This window comes from Perognathus longimembris, chromosome 5 (genome assembly GCF_023159225.1).
Source record: "Perognathus longimembris pacificus isolate PPM17 chromosome 5, ASM2315922v1, whole genome shotgun sequence".
Lineage (NCBI taxonomy): Eukaryota > Metazoa > Chordata > Mammalia > Rodentia > Heteromyidae > Perognathus > Perognathus longimembris.
In genome coordinates, this window is record NC_063165.1 from 51,835,758 (window position 1) to 51,853,227 (window position 17,470).

Genomic DNA, 17,470 nt, shown 5'->3' on the forward strand with positions numbered 1-17,470 from the left:
ACAGAGGTCTAAAACAGAAAGACGTACCTTCCTTCCTTCCTTCCTTCCTTCCTTCCTTCCTTCCTTCCTTCCTTCCTCCTTCCTTCCTTCCTTCCTTCTTCCTTCCTTCCTTCCTTCCTTCCTTCCTTCTTTCTTTCTTTCTCTCTCTCTCTCTCTCTTTCTTTCTTTCTTTCTTTCTTTCTTTCTTTCTTTTGTTTCTTTATCACAGGGATTGAACTCAAGTCTTGAGCACTGTCCCTGAGCTTTTTCACTCAAGGCTGGCACTCTACCACTTTGAACCACAGCTCCACTTCTGGTTTTCTAGTGGTTGAATGGAGATAAGAGTCTCATGGTTGGGGCTGGGAATATGGCCTAGTGGTAAAGTGCTCGCCTCGTATACATGAAGCCCTGGGTTCGATTCCTCAGCACCACATATATAGGAAAAAGCCGGTGGAGCTGTGGCTCAAGAGGTAGAGTACTAGCCTTGAGCAAAAAGAAGCCAGGGACGGTGCTCAGGCCCTGAGTCCAAGCCCCAGGACTGGCAACAAAAACAAAACAAAGTCTCATGGTCTTTCCTGCCTGGGCTGGCTTCCAAATGTGATCCCACTCCCACTCCTGAGTAGCTAGTGCCCAGCTACATATTTATTTTCAAAACTAATTTTCAGGGACAGATGTGTTGGTTCATACCTGTAATGCCAACTTTTTGGGAGGTGAAAATGGGAAGGATCAAGCTTTAAGGTGAGCCTAGACAAAACATTATCGAGATTCCAGCTCAATTAATGCCCTGGAAATAGTAAGTAGTGCACATCTGTGATCCCAGTTTCAAGGAAGATATAGGTAGGGAAATCATAGTCTGAGGCTAGCACTGGGTAAGGCCCTACATGAAAAATAATTAAAACCAGAAAAGGTCAGGAGCCATGTTTAACGTGGTAAAGCACTTGGCTAGCAAATGCAGGGCTCTGAGATCAAATCCCAGTACCAGGAAACAAACAAAACCCAACAGGATTGTTTTTCAGGGCTGAGAATGTGACTTATTGGTAGAGTGCTTGTCTAGCATGCATGAAACCCTGGATTCAATTCCTCTGTACCACATAAACAGAAAAGGCCGGAAGTGATGCTCTTGCTCAAGTGGTAGAGTGCTAGCCTTGAGCAAAAGCAGCTCAGGGACAGTGCCCAGACTCAGGGTTCATTCAGCCCCACGACTAGCAAGAAAAAAAAAGTTTGTCTCCAGCACCACAAAAAAAAAAAAAAGATTTAAATTATCCCTAAAAGGAAATCTTTAAGGTATCTTTTATTAATAATTGCTGGTTGGTTGGTGTGACTGAAAACATTAAGAACATTACAAATACATTCTTATGAAGAAACGGATATATATTTATGAATATATAATATCCATGGATATACAATACTTGTGTATACAATGGAATACTACATAGCGATTAGGAATGGTGAAATATTGTTATTTGCAGGGAAATGGTCGGAACTCGAACAAATAATGTTGAGTGAGACAAGCCTAGAACACAGAAAACAAAGGGGCATGATCTCCCTGATATATGACTGTTAACAAAGGGAGACGGAGAGACAGTAGAGACCAAGTCTGTGAATACTGTATATGTGCTTGATACATTGTATATTGCATATATGTCAACCTGACCTAGACAAGGGATAGAAAAACAGGTTGTAAGATATCATAAGAAATGTACACACTGCCCTACTATGTAACTGCACCCTCTTTGCACAACACCTTGTAAAAAAATTTATGTCCAATTAATAAAAAAAAAAACAATACTTGTGTATATGTGTGATGGCCAAATCAGACTAATTAGTATGTCATCTTAAACATTTGTCATTGCTTTATGTTGGGAAGATTTTGTGTCTTCTAGCTATTTTGAAATATGAATTATTGTTAACTATAGTCAGTTACCCTACTGTGCTGTAGAATACTAGAATATATTCCTTCTAACTGTAACTTTGTACTTCTTGACCAGTCTCTGCTCATCCCTTTCCCAGTCTCTGGTAACTGCTACTTTATATCTATGAGATCAGCTTTGTATCTTCTACATGAGTGAGAACATACACAGTGTCTTTCTGTACCTGATTTATTTCTCTCACACCCATCCCTGCCACAGGTGACAGGACGTCATTTTTTAAAAAATCTGGGTCATGTATGTATACACATCATTTTGTTTGTTTTGTTTTTGTTGCCAGTCCTGGAGCATGGACTCAGGGCCTGAGCACTGTCCCTGGCTTCTTTTTGCTCAAGGCTAGTACTCTACCTCTTGAGCCACAGCGCCACTTCTGGCTTTTTTCTATATATGTGGTGCTGAGGAATCGAACCCAGGGCTTCATGTATACGAGACGAGCACTTTACCACTAGGCCACATTCCTAGCCCCTATACACATCATTTTCTCTTTTTTTCCCACATCATTTTCTTTATTCATTCATCTGTTGGTAGATACTTTTGTTGTTTAGCATTTCTGTGATTTTGTGATTAGAGCTACAGTAAACATGGGATTACAAATTTGTCTTCAGCCTGCAGATTTCATTTTCTTAAATTATCTACCCAGCAGTGGGATTGCTGAATCATATGATGGTTTGGGTTTTAGTTTTATAAAGCGCTTGGTCATATTCCATTATACCCACCAAAGAGAAGACTTATGAAGAAAAACATTATTTCTGCTTTTTTTTTGAGGCATGCAGGCAATGCTATGTATTTTTAGTTTTTGGAGGCACCTCCATACTATAATTTACTGTCATTTTATTACAATGACTGTAACAATACACATTTCTACCAAAAGTGTATGAGTTTAACTTTCTTTACAATTCCTTCCAGTCATTAAAAATTGATATCTTAACTGTGCTTTGGGTTTGGATTTCTCAGGCATATGTATGTCTTGCATTGAGAAATGTCTTTTCAGATCATTTGCCCATTAAAAAAATTGGATTTTTTTTTCACTGTTGAGTTCCTTTGTATATTCTCAGTATTAATGTCTTAGATGAATAGTTCAAACTTTCTCCCACTATACAAGTTGTTTCCTCACTTTTTCTTTTGTGTGGTACAGACTTTTTAGTTTGATATAATCCCATACAATTGTACCTTTTATGACAACTTTTTGCTTGCCTGGTCTATGTGAGTCATCAGAGATAACAGTGATGTTACACTAAGATGGTGTTCCTGCCCTCAGGACACTAGTTAAAAACTATGCTGTAGGGCTGGGAATGTGGCTTAGTGGTAGAGTGCGTGCCTAGCTTGCATGCAGCCCTGGGTTCAATTCATCAGTACCACATAAACAGAAAAGGCCAGAAGTGGTGCTGTGGCTCAAGTGGTAGAGTGCTAGCCTTGAGAAAAAGAAGCTCAGGGTCACTACCCTGAGCTTAAGCCTCAGGACTGGAAAAAAAAAACAAAAAAAAACACAAAACTATGCTGTAGTATATCATTATAAACTATGAAAAGCAGCACAAGGCTAATGTAAGTCTGATCTGGAACATTTGGGAAAGTTTCCTAAGGAAATGAAAATAGAGCTGATAACTAAAAGGATAAGCAAGTAAAGAAAGTTTAGAAGTAGATTCTGTCTACAAAAGAGCTTGTTGCAGTGACCCAGCCACAGGAAGAGTTAGAACATTGATACAGGTGAGTGCATTCCAATATGATTTAATAGCAAAAAGAGCTGTGAGAATTAGGGCAGTTGAGTGTGATGTTCATGGGAAACTACAACAGAGAAGCTGAAGAGATTGACAAAAACCAGGTAGGTCACAAAGGACCTTGTATTCTATGCTACGGAACTCAGGTTTCTATCCTGTTTCCTGGGGAGCCATTAAAGAATTTAAACTGAGGAAAAGTCTAGGTCATCTTTTTGTTCTAGGTAGCAGAGAATCGTAGCTGTATAGAAAATAGTTTTGGAACTGGTGATGTAGCTCAACTGATGTAGTATGATGGGAGCATAAAAAAGAAAATAGATTTTGTTAGAGGTCTAAGACTATAGTTAGAAAATTGTTAGGAAAGCTGGCAGTAGTCCCAGTGAGAAATGGCTTAGCTAATTTGGTAATTTACTAATAAAAATGTCAGTGAACCATTGTCATGAGTTATTTTTCTAAAATCTGTTCAAATGACTGCTGTTGAGTTGTGTAGTATTACTTAATGCAGTTTTCATATCTACAGGCCCTGAGTCCAAACCCCAGGACTGGCCAAAAAAAAAATCTAACTCTAAGGTTAGTGTTAGTAAAACTAGCCCATACTTCACCTGTTTTAGACAACATCCTTCAATGTAATGGAACAAATCTAGTTTCACCACTTTTTAATAATTCTAAGTCAAAAGAACAAAGAGATGTAATCACTGATTGTTAGTTTGCAAATAGAGAAGTGTTCCTTTTAAACAAATAATGGATTTTCTTAATTGTAGCTAGCTCAAATGTGGCCTAAAAGGTGGTAATATCAAAGAATGTGATAGTATCCTTCTTAAGATCTTTTCTTTTTAATAGGCCCTAGGGCTTGAACTCAGGGCTTGAGCACTGTCTCTGAGCTTTTTTGTGCAAGGCTAGCACTCTACTACTTTGAGCCACAGTGCCAATTCCAGCTTTTTCTGTTTATGTGGTACTAAGGATTTTGAACATGTCTTCATGTGTCTATTAGCCATTTGTATTTCTTCTGAGAACTGTCTGTCCAGTTCACTGTCCATTGATTGATTGGATTCTTTTTTTTTTTTTGCCGTTTTTTTTTTAGCTCTTTGTATATTCTTAGTAATTAATCCTTTATCTGTTGAATAGCTGGCAAAGATTTTATCCCATTCTGTGGGCTATCTCTCTTGGTTCTGGTAATTGTTTCTTTTGCTGTGCAGAAACTTTGATGCAATCCCATTTGCCAATTCTGGTTCTTGTTTTCTGGACAATTGAAGTCGTATTCAGAAAATATCTGTGTCTATAACTCTTGAGTGTTTTCCCTTAGTAAATTTAAGTTTCAGATCTGTCTTTGAGTTCTTGATCTATTTGAAGCTGATCATTGTACAGAATAAGAAAGAGAAGTCTCATTTTTAATCTCCTGCAACTGGATTTTCCTAGCACTACTTGTAGAAGAAACTATCTGTTGTTGTTGGTGGTGGTGGTGGTGGGGGGGGGCTTGAACTCTGGACCTGGGCGCTGTTACTGAGCTCTTCAGCTCAGGCTAGCACTCAACCTCTTGAGCCACAGCACCACTTCTGGTTTTTTGGTGGTTAATTGGAGATAAAGTCTCACATACTTTCCTGCCCCAGCTAGCTTTGAACCGGGGTCCTCAGATCTCAGCCTCCTGAGTAGCTAGGATTATAGGCATGAGCAACCAGCACCTGGCTGAGATTTAACTTTTCTCTAGTATTTTAGTTTGCTCACTTGTCAAACGTAAGATGGCTGTGTGGTTTTACTCCTGCGTTTTCCTTTTTTGTTTTTGTTTTTGTTTTTTTTTTGGCCAGTCCTGGGGCTTGAACTCAGGGCCTGAGCACTGTCCCTGGCTTCTTTTTGCTCCAGGCTATCACTCTACCACTTGAACCACAGCACCACCTCTGGCTTTTTCTATATATGTGGTGCTGAGGAGTCGAACCCAGGGCTTCATGTATATGAGGCTAGCACCCTACCACTAGGCCATATTCCCAACCCCCTTCTTTGTTTGTTTGTTTTTATTATTATTATTATCTTTAGTTGTACAAAGGAGTTGTATTTCTGGGTTTTCCAATACTGGTCCAGCTCTGTTTTTCTACCAATCTGTTTTGTTACTGTGGCTCGGTAGTACAATTTGAAGTCTGGTTTTATGATACTTGGAGCAATTCTATTTTTACTCAGAATTGCTTTTGCTATTCAAGGCTTTTTATGCTTTCCTAGGAGTTTTGTGTTGTTGTTGTTGTTTTTAATTGATTTTTCCTATTTCTGTGAAGAGTGACTCTGAGACTTTTGTGGTGATTGCATTGAATCTGTATATTACTTATACAGACTTTTAAAAAAAAGTCTTGGAAGAAAGTGCTTCATGGTACACAAAATTATGTTTCTATTTGCTCTATTAGAATAATAAGAATAATTAGCTGGGTGCTTGTGGCTTATGCTTGTAATCATAGCTACTCAGGAGGCTAAGATCCGAGGATCGTGATTCAAAGCCAGCTCAGACAGGAAATTCCATGAGATTCTTTTCTTCAATTAACCACCAAAAGGCTGGAAGTGGGGCTGTGGCTCAGGGGGTAGAGTGCTGTTCTTGAGCAGAAAAGCTCAGGGATAGCACCCAGGCCCAGGCCCTAAGTTCAAACCCTAGGACCAGAACCAATAATAATAATAATAAACCATTTGTTTATAGTTGGTTAACAAATACTAAGGACAAAAGAAAACTAAAGAGTATGTCCTTTGATTATTCAAAATTAGTCTGGTGGAAAATGAGAGATTTGTTATGATCAATGTAATTTTGTATTTCAGTAAAGACAGCAAAATTGTATGTAGACTTAACAGTTGCATTTCCCTGTGCTCCTTTCTATAATTGGTGTGCCCAGCCCTCTTACTATAGACGGTTCACTTGTAAGTAAATGTATATGCCTATAAGTCCTGGATATTTGAGCACAAGCCTGGCATTCATTCATTGCTATCTTTGTAAAGGTTGCTGTCTTTGTATAGTGTTAACTGCAAGAATATGATGCAGTAACATTTCTATCTTTAAATGTGCAGACCTATCAAGCAGCTCAATTTTTTAAACTCTTATAGTAGGTGAATCTGCTGGTTAAGTATAGCATATTGATTTGATACTTTTATTTACTGTCACTTATAAGACCCAGTTAAAACAATGGATAAAAAACAAAAATTTTAAAAATTACAATGGCAAAGAGATTTCCATATTGAGAAACTAGAGTGCTGGAGAGATGGCACAGATGAGGACATTAAACATTTAAAGAGGGCAAGTATCTATGGGAAATGAACTGGTTTCTCTTTTAAAAATTCCAGAGGTTCAGAATTTAGAAGTAGACAATACTGTTCATGTGGAAGTGGGAGTGGAAGGTATGCTACCCAAATTGAAAGAAGGGCATTAGTTGGAAATCTATATAGGAAGTGTTAAAGGCTTCCCAGGACTCACTCTTCCGTCCCTTGGAGCCATACAGGAAGTGTTAAAGGTTCCCCAGGACACTCACTCTTCTACCCTTTAGAGCTGTACAAATAAACCCCCATTTGGAGGGATCAAGAAACATTTGTCGAGAAAAGTTGATCAGGAAAAGGTCACAAGAAGTATGAATTCAATGAAAGTCAAATATGCACGACTCCTTTCCTCTGCCTGCTTTCAGAATACTTGTAACCTGACTCATAACCCTGGCAAAGATTGGAAGAATTTTCTCTAGACAGAATGATCTGAGGAGAAAAAAAGTACTTTAATCAGTGAAAGCCTAACTTATCTCCTACTTAGTTGTTTAATGCTTTTCTTTGGTAGATAGCAAACAGTCACCAGACATTTCAGAAAAGAAAAAAAAAGACATGGGATACATCCCAGTTAAAAAGGAAGAAATAAAGCTATTTTTATTCATCATTTGAATTTTTATTTAAAAACATTCACAATACCTACAAGACTACAAGATGTATAGTAACAATATAAGAACAGAATCAAATATTCATGTTTATGTATGCCAGCAGTGACCAGTTGATCCTGCAGTTTAAACTCAGGACTCGGGCATTGTCTCTGAGCTTTTTTGCTCAAGTCTAGCTAGCACTGTACTTTTTTTGCCATACTTCCTCCTCTGGCTTTTTGGTGGTTAATCAGAGATAAGAGACTCATGGACTTTCCTGCCTGGGCTGACTTTGAACTATGATCCTCACATCTCAGCTTCGTGAATAGCTAGAATTACAGATGTGAGCTGCCAGTGCCTGGTGTTTTTGGTTTTGATTTGTTTGTGGGTACTAGAATTGAATCCAGGGCCTTACACACACTAGACATGTACTCAACCAATTGAGCCGCACCTCAAGCTCTGATGTAGGTTTGGTTTTCATGATGCTGGGATCTAAGTTAGGATTTTTTTTGGCCAGTCCTGGGTCTTGGACTCAGGGCCTGAGCACCATCCCTGGCTTCTTTCCACTCAAGGCTAGCACTCTGCCACCTGAGCCACAGCGCCCCTTCTGGCCGTTTTCCATATGTGTGGTGCTGGGGAATTGAACTGAGAGCTTCATGTGTAGGATGCAAGCACTCTTGCCACTAGGCCATATTCCCAGCCCTAACTTAGGATTTTGTCCATGCTAGACACACTATTGCTGAGCTGTACCTTCAGGCCCCATAACTAAAATTTAAAACTATCCTTATCAGAGCATCAAAAATTAGAGTTCTCAGAAGTCTGACAAAAGTGTTCAAATTGAACACTGTATCCACGGATACTATAAAACATTGTTGAAATTAAAGAAAACCTAAATAGCTAGGCTTGGTAGCTCATCCTTGTAATCTCACACACTTGGAGGCAAAGATGAGAAAAGCAGTTTGGAAGCCAATCTGGGCAAGAAGTTGGTGATACACTATCTCAAATAACAAACCTGGCATGTGGTACGTGCCTGTAATGCTAGCAGTTGGGGGAGAGGGGGAAGAGGTAGGGAGTTGCTGTTCAAAGAACACCCCTGGCCAAAAGCACAAGACTGAAAAGTAACTAGAGCAAACAGACTGGGAGCATAGTTCGAATGGTTGAGCACTTGCCTAGCAAGCATGAAATCCTGAGTTCAAGTCCCAGTAGTGCCAAAAGGGAAAAAAGGCAAAGTTAATAGATTCACTGTTGTTGTAGGTCAGATGACTCAGTGTTTAAAAAAAAAATCAAAAAGTTAAGCTGAATTTTGGTGACACATACTTATAATCCTAGCTGCTTAGGAGGCTGAGAAAAGGAAGATCATGGTTTGATGTCAGCCTGGGCAAAAAAGTACTAAAGACCCTTCTTATTCCATACCTGGGTGCGATGGTACCTTTCATTCTAGCTGAGGCCAGGAGGCTTGAGGTTCTAAGCCATTTCTGGGTAGAACAATCCATGAGACTCCATGTCTACCAAAGTTAGGCATGGTAGCTTACAGCCATATTTAAGCTGTGATAGGAAACCTAAAATTGATAGAGGTCCAGGTGTGTACCTGGCAGGACATAAGACCCTATCTCAAAAATACCCAGTGTAAGCTGGTCACTAGTAGTTCATACTGTAATCCTAGCTACTTAGAAGGTAGAAAGGGAAAGGATCATAGTTTTAGGCAGCCCCACAGAAAAGTTTTAATATTCTATCTCAAAAATTACCAGCAAGAAATTCTTGAGGTATTGCTTAAGTGATAGTGCACTAATTGAGCAAGAGTGAAGTCCTGAATTCAAACACCAGACAGCCAAAAATATAAAAAATAATCAAGTAGTCACTTTTTTTGCCAGTCCTGGGGCTTGAATTCAGGGGCTGAGCACTGTCCCTGAGCTGCTTTTGCTCAAAGCTAGCAAGTACTCTACTACCACTTGAGCTACAGCACCACTTCCAGCCTTTTCTGTTTTTGTGGTACTGAGTAATTAAAACCAGGGCTTCATGTGTACTAGGAAAGCACTCTACCACTAAGCCACATTCCTAGCCCTCAAATAGTCACTTTTTTCTTTTTTTCTTCTTTTCTTTCTTTCTTTTACTTTTTTGTATTTTTTTCCTTTTTTTTTTTAAATTAAATAGTCACTTCTTTAAATTGAAAATAGGTTCAATGCAATTCCAATCACAATCCTAGCAGGCTTTTTAAGAAAAGAAGACTTGAATTGTATACTTTGAAAGCTTATTATAAAATGATCATAATCAGGGCTGACCAGTATTGATTTTTTAAAAAGGTAGAGAAACAGATCATGAGAGAGCAGAACTGAAGTTCTGTGGAGGGGGAAAAGGAACTGTTGTGCTTGAATTTACAAATAACATTATTGACAAATGAGTAGCAGAAAGATCCCCCAAAAATATTTACAGTGGTACCACAAATAGCTTGGACAATTTATAAGTGTAACAATCATAAACTACAACAATAATGAGAGTAGACCTACACAGAAAGCAGAAGTAGCTTCTGTAAACTGTGTTGTTATTAGTCTGCACCTCTGCTTTATATAATAGATGCAGTACTTTTCTTCTATACCCTAAGTACACTTGCTATCAGCCAGTGTTCTTAGGGGAAATTTCTCTTCTAGAATAATGTCTCTAATCTGCTATAGGAAGAAATACAAATATAGGATTATAAGTGCCATTTCTATCCTTGTTTAAACATCTCCCTCCTTTGTTGACCTCTAGGAAGTAAAAAGAAAGAAAAGGAACGGCCAGAGATTTCTCCTCCATCAGATTTTGAGCACACCATCCATGTTGGCTTTGATGCTGTTACTGGAGAATTTACTGTAAGTTTTCATAGTTGGGATTCATTTACAAATAAAAACAACATTCAGGCTGGGTGCTGGTGGTTCACACCTGTAATCCTAGCTACCAGAAGCTGAGATCTGAGGATTACAGGTCAAAGCCAGCCCAGGCAATAAAGTCTGCGAGACTGTAATCTCTAGTTAAACACCCAAAAGGTAGAAGTGGTGCTGTGGCTCTAGTGGTAGAGTGCTAGCCTTGGGCAGAAAAGCTCAGGGGACAGCACCCAGGCCCTAAGACCCACCAAAACAACACTCAAACCTTCTCCTTCAGTGTAAGTTTGAAGTTAACTTCTCTGTCTATATGTTGTCAAGTCTTACTGCTGTTTGCTTATCTTGATTTTGTTTGGTTTTGCCAGTCCTGGGGCTTGGACTCTGGGCCTGAGCACTGTCCCTGGCTTTTTTTTTTTTTTTTCCCTCAAGGCTAGCACTCTGCCACTTGAGCCACAGGGCCACTTCTGGCCTTTTCTATATATGTGGTGCTGAGGAATCGAACCCAGGGCTTCATGTATATGAGGCAAGCACTCTTGCCACTAGGCCATATTCCCAGCCCCTGTTTGCTTATCTTGAAAGTATTGGTGGTTGGATGTTCTTTTTCTTAGGAAGCTGAAATTATTAATTATAATGATGCAAAAAAGACATAGAAAAATGGATACTAGACCTATTAGAATTTTAAGTCAAACCAATACTTGAGAGGCAGAGGCTAAATAAGGAGTCAAGGTCAGTACTGCATACAGTGATTGATACCTATGTCATACTGATACCTTATGCCAGAAAAAAATTAACCAAACTAAAATTACATTTATTTATGTATTTTATCATTTGTCTCTGAAAATTGACTTAATTAGAACAATTCAAACTACAACTGATTTCTTTTGAAGTCAGAATTTTATGCTTGCTAGACAGGTGCTCTACTATTTAAACCATGCCCACAGCCCTTTTACTTTTGGTTAGTTTTGAGATAGAGTCTTCCTATTTACACATTCCATTCTTCACCAGATTGCCAGGCTGCCTAGTTGTGAAGTCTCACTAACTTTTTTGCCTGGCTTGTCCTGGAAGTGATTCTTCTAATCTCAGCCTCCCAGTAGCTAGAGTGTGTATCACTGTTCCCAGCTATTGGTAAAGACGGGGTATTGGAACTTTTTTGCCCAGCTGGCCTCTTACTGTATGCTCCCAGTTGCTGCATCCCAAGTAGATAAGATTACTAGCATAAGCCATTGGCACCTGGATCAAATATAACTAATTTCTGAATTTCTTTTTGCTAGGGCATGCCAGAACAGTGGGCTCGGTTGTTACAAACCTCCAATATTACGAAACTAGAACAAAAGAAGAATCCTCAGGCTGTGCTGGATGTCTTAAAGTTCTATGACTCTAACACAGTGAAGCAGAAATATCTGAGTTTTACTCCTCCTGGTAAGCACAATGACAGTGGTAAAAGACTGAACATGAGCAGTCATGAAAGCACTGCTAGATAAAAAAAAGATTACACGTGGAAAATGGAAGGCCTGTCTGTCTGTCGTCTGTCTGTCTGTCTGTCTATCTATCTATCTATCTATCTATCTATCTATCTTATCTGTCTGTCTATCTGTCTACCTATCGTAGTTCTTGTCCATACTGCACAGAATCTGCCTTTGTAAACTTAGTGGGGTGGCTCTTAAGCATAATTTGGGATCTGGAGATTATGGTGGATGTTTAGGCTTTTTGTTTTGTATGGTCTTTTCTTCCTTATTGCTTTTCAATGACTTCCCAATAAGAGGGAAAAGTGTTAATATTTAGATGTGTTCATTACTAGAGATAGGATTTTTACTAGTGAGATAGGATAAAAGTTGTTTCACTATATATATATATATATATATATATATATATATATATATTCACAGACTTTGAAATAAAAACATGTTTTCTACCCAAAAATTGAAACTCATCAAATATGTAAATGTAGAAAATAAGGGTGATAACTAAGTGTTTTATACTTTAAAATTGAATATTGCTGCATAACATTGGAATGTATTGTTTTGTTTGTTTTTGTTTTTGTTTTTTGGCCAGTCCTGGGGCTTGTACTCAGGGCTGTACCTGGCTTCTTTTTGCTCAAGGCTAACATTCTATTACTTGAGTCACAGGGCCACTTTTGGCTTTCTCTGTTTATGTGGTGCTGAGGAATCAAACCCAGGGCTTCATGCATTCAAGGCAAGCACTCTACCACGAATCCGTATTTCCAGCCCCTGTAGTAGATTCTTGAAAATAGCTTGTTTAGCATCAGAATCAAATCTACCCATTGATTGAGGTCTTGAGTGGATTCAGATTCAGGCCTCCCTCCTAACTCAGGAAAACATCACTTATCCTGTTTCCCTCGGTGTGTATTTTGCTAATTACATCCCAAATGTCAGTTAATATGTTTATTCCTGGAGTCATATGTGTAGTTCTTAAAAATAAGATTAAGCTAAAATTATATATGTTTTAATTAATTATACTTTATTTACACACGGAAATAAAGGCTTTACTTTGCTCAAGGGACATTGCAGGTACTCTTGACCTTTTTTATTTTAATCTGATAAAGTCTCAGGAAAAGGTCAGATTTGTCCATGCAACATTTTGGTGAACTAGTCTATGTAAATTACAGTTTTATTTTTTAACTTTGAATGTCACATGTAAATTAACAGATTTCTTTAGGAAACTCTGTTTAACCAGAAAGTGGTATTCTTTCTACCCACTATAAATATATTTAGCCAGGTGCTAATGGCTCACACCTGTAATCCTAACTGCTCAGGAGGCTGAGATCTGAGGATCATGGTTTGAAGCCAGCCCGTGCAGGAAAGTCCACAAGGTTCTTATCTTCAATAAACTACTCAGAAAAAAAGCTGGAAGTCCCACTCTCACATAAAGTGGTAGCATACTAGCTTTGAGCAAAAGAAGCTTAGGGATAGTGTCAAGACCCAGGACTAGAACACACACACACACACACACACACACACACACACATTTCTAGGCATTTTAAAAAGAAAATCTTAAATTTAAGAATTTTACTTTATAAAATTGACATTATTTGAATAGTAACATTATATTCCTTGGTAGGCAATTTTGTGGAGAAAATCTTGAACAGTAAAGTTTATCTTAATGAATACAGATTGATAGGTGTAGTTTCAATTAAAATTGAATTTTACTGAATATAGTTTATGTAGAATAAAATTCACCCAAATTATATGAGTCATTTTCTCAGTCTCAAATTCTTTCTTGTATTGGCATTATCATTTTTCTTGTGAACCTGGCTGTTAAGTACCCCAGTGATTTTTTAATAAATTATTGAGGGCTGGGGATATAGCCTAGTGGCAAGAGTGCCTGCCTCGGATACACGAGGCCCTAGGTTCGATTCCCCAGCACCACATATACAGAAAACGGCCAGAAGCGGCGCTGTGGCTCAAGTGGCAGAGTGCTAGCCTTGAGCAGGAAGAAGCCAGGGACAGTGCTCAGGCCCTGAGTCCAAGGCCCAGGACTGGCCAAAAAAAAATAATAAAATAAATAAATAAATAAATTATTGAGATTTCACTAAGAATTGAGCCTTTAGCTTGAGTAAGCTAAAGAAGACTGAATACTCGTATTTTCACTTTTTTCAGTAGGTAATTTAAATCAACTAAAGAACACTTTATTGCTCTGTTTCTATGTTTGGGTTTTTTGGGGCAATTTTTTGAAGCTTGCTTTCTTGAATACTAACATTCTTTTCTGCTTCAAATTTAGAAAAAGATGGCTTCCCTTCAGGAACACCAGCAGTAAGTTAATTGTTTATTTCTTCTATTTCTTGTTCTAATTTAGGTTACCCAAACCAGATATCAGTTTTATTTTGCACTCTAAAATAAATTCAGCCATAGAGATAAATAAATACTTGATATGTATATAATAGAATTTCCTTAGCGGGAAGGGGAGAGGGGGGAAATGAGGGAGGAGGTAACAAATAGAACAAGAAATGTACTTGCTGCCTTTCATATGAATCTGTAACCCTCTGTATCACACTTTGACAATAAAGAAAAAAAAATTAAGATTAAAAAAAATAGAATTTGGGGCTGGGGATATGGCCTAGTGGCAAGAGTGCTTGTCTCGTATACATGAGGCCCTGGGTTCAATTCCCCTGCACCACATGTATAGAAAATGGCCAGAAGTGGCGCTGTGGCTCAAGTGGTAGGGTGCTAGCCTTAAGCAAAAAAGAAGCCAGGGACGGTGCTCAGGCCCTGAGTCCAAGCCCCAGGACTGGCCAAAAAAAGAAAAAAAAATAGAATTTACTTTATAGTATATTGAAAGCAACAAATTATTATTGGCATTCCAGAGCAGTTTTAACTACCTTTTGTAATGTTTCTGTATATGAACATGGTTACAAAAAAACTTGCTAGCAGGCTGGGAATGTGACTTAGTGGTAGAGTGCTTATGTATGAAGCCCTCAGTACCACATAAACAGAAAAAGCCAGAAGTGGTACTGTGGCTCAAGTGGTAGAGTACTAGCCTTGAGCAAAAGAAGCTTAGGAACAGTGCCTAGGCCCTGAGTTCAAGCTCCAGGACTGGCAAAAAAAAAGAAGAAGAAGAAAAGAAAAACTTGTTAGCATATTCTGTCCCCCCACTTCCCACTTCTTCTGTTACCAATCTACTAAGAAAACTATAGAAACATACTTAAAACAGCTGGGTGCTGGTGGCTGAGATCTGAGAATGGAGGTTTGAAGCCAGCTGAGGTGAAGGAAAATCCATGAGATTCTCATCTCCGACAAACTCCTTAGAAAACACCAGAAGTAGCACTGTGGCTTAAGAGGTAGAACACTAGCCTTGATCAGAAGAAGTTCTGGGACAGCACCTAGGCACCCACAACACAGTTCAGTGATGCTATTTACCTACCATTTGTGAGGCCTAGTGTTCAGATTCTGTCACAGAAAATTGTATTTACCATCTATATTTCATGAGCTTATTTTCCCATAATTTATGAAATTGCATTTATTTATATGTATTATTTAATTTATTTTGTGTTAGTATCAGGGCTTGAAATTGGCGCCATGCTCTCTCTCAGCTTATTCATAGGTGCCACTCTACTACTTGTCTACCTCTAGTCCTTCATTTTACTGGTTATTTGGAGATGGAGTCTCAAAGACTTTTCTGCCCAGGCTGCCTTCAAACTTTGACACTCCCAAGTCTCTGTCCCTGAATAGCTAGTATTACAGGCAAGAGCTACTGGTACTACCATCACCTTTACTTCATAATTGATTTTGTTAGAACCAATGAGTTTAATTGTTTTAAAATGAGGTACTGAAAAATTAATTTTTAAAGTATGTTAAAAAGAAAGTTGCATTTTTATTATACTGCCTTCCTTTGCTTGTATGATGCTTGCAGCTGAATACCAAAGGATCAGAAACATCACCAATAGTAACAGAGGAAGATGATGATGATGAAGAAGCTGCTCCTCCTGTCATTGCTCCAAGACCAGATCATACAAAATCAGTAAGTGGTTAGTTAGTGATTAGATTACATAGTACTATGTATCTGTGTGTGTGTGTTTTTAAATAACTTTCAGCATTTGACTTCCATTAAAAATTTTTTAAAGCCCTCCAGTTTATTCTAGTAGGGGGAAATTTACCGAAGGACCATCCATCAAAATGTAGTTTTTCAGCCAGGTGCTGGTTGTTTACACACATAATTCTAGCTACTCAGGAGACTGAAATCTGAGGATCACAGTTCAAAGCCAGCCCAGGCATGAAAATCCACGAGGTTTTTTTGTTTTGTTTTGTTTTCCAGTCCTGGGACTTGGACTCAGGGCTTGAGCACTGTCCCTGGCTTCTTTTTGCTCAAGGCTAGCACTCTGCCACTTGAGCCATAGCGCCACTTCTGGCCATTTTCTATATATGTGGTGCTGGGGAATCCAACCCAGGGCTTCATGTATATGAGGCAAGCACTCTTGCCACTAGGCCATATTCCCAGCCCCTCCATGAGATTCTTATTGCTATTTAATCACCAAAAAGATAGAAGTAGAGTTGTGACTCAATTTAGAGCACTAGCCTTGAGTACAAAAGCTTAGGAACAGTGCCCAGGCTCTGAGTTCAATCCTCAGGACTGGCACCAAAAAGGGGGGAGGGGGAAACATTTTTTGTTGTTTTGTTTGTGGGTGTTTTTTGGGGGGTGCTGGGGATTGAACCCAGGATGTTGCACTTGCTAGACAAGTACTTTGACACTGAGCTACATCCCAGCCTCTAGCTTATTTTTTTCATATTAGATCTTACTGCCTTTTGCCTAGGCTAACTAACCTCTGTGATTCTTCCATCTCCTCCTCCCATATAGCTGGATTACAGGCATTTTTGTTTTGTTTTTCAGTGTTAGTTCTGGGGCTTGAATTTGGGGCCTAGGTGCTGTCACTGAGCTTTTTTTGCTCTAAGTTAGCACTCTGCCACTTGAGCCATAGCTCCACTTCCGGATTTTTTTGGAGGGGTTGGGGGGTGCTTAATTGAAGAGTCTCACAGATTCTTCTTCCCAGGCTGGCTTTGAACCATGATCCTTGGATCTTGGCCTCCTGAGTAGCTAGGATTACACAAGTGAGCCATCAATGCTTGGTTTTGTTGTTTTGTTTTGAACAGGGCCTTGGTACGTATACAAAACTCAGGACCCTCTCAATTTAACCTCTGGATTACTTGGTTTACAGGTGTATGTTGCCAACACTAATAGTTACATGCTTTTTATTATCTAAAAATATTATTCCTGTTCTTGAGAACAATAGAAGAAAACAAAGGAGAAGATGAAGAGAATGCAGTCAAGAATCCAATCTATGTTCTACAAAATTAAAAAGAGTGAGGGAGGGTTGGGAATGTGACTTTATGGTAGAGTGTTTGCCTAGCATGCTTGAAGCCCTGGGTTTGAGTCCTTCATACCACATAAACAGAAAAGGCCAGAAGTGGCGCTGTGGCTCAAGTGGTAGAGTGCTAGCCTTGAGCAGAAGAAGCTCAGAGACAGTGCCCAGGTCCTGAGTTCAAGCCCCAGGACTAGGGAAGAAAAGAAAAGAGTGAGGGGAAGCAATAGGTGAGATTGTTGAAAGGTGCAACATTGATTAAGATACATTGTATTCATAAACTGTTTTGCTAAATGAACCTCCTATGTACAACTAAAGATAATTTTTT

The 17,470-nt window shown here is 38.9% G+C and overlaps 1 protein-coding gene across 1 annotated transcript in view; it reads left to right on the top strand.

The window, feature by feature from the left end:
• Pak2 (p21 (RAC1) activated kinase 2) overlaps positions 1-17,470 on the top strand; it is a 75,770-nt gene that overhangs the window by 42,224 nt on the left and 16,076 nt on the right. The window contains exons 3-6 of the mRNA XM_048346879.1: positions 10,222-10,322; positions 11,603-11,750; positions 14,070-14,101; positions 15,699-15,806. Of these exons, the coding sequence (XP_048202836.1) occupies positions 10,222-10,322; positions 11,603-11,750; positions 14,070-14,101; positions 15,699-15,806 (389 nt within the window). The remainder of the gene's footprint in view (positions 1-10,221; positions 10,323-11,602; positions 11,751-14,069; positions 14,102-15,698; positions 15,807-17,470) is intronic.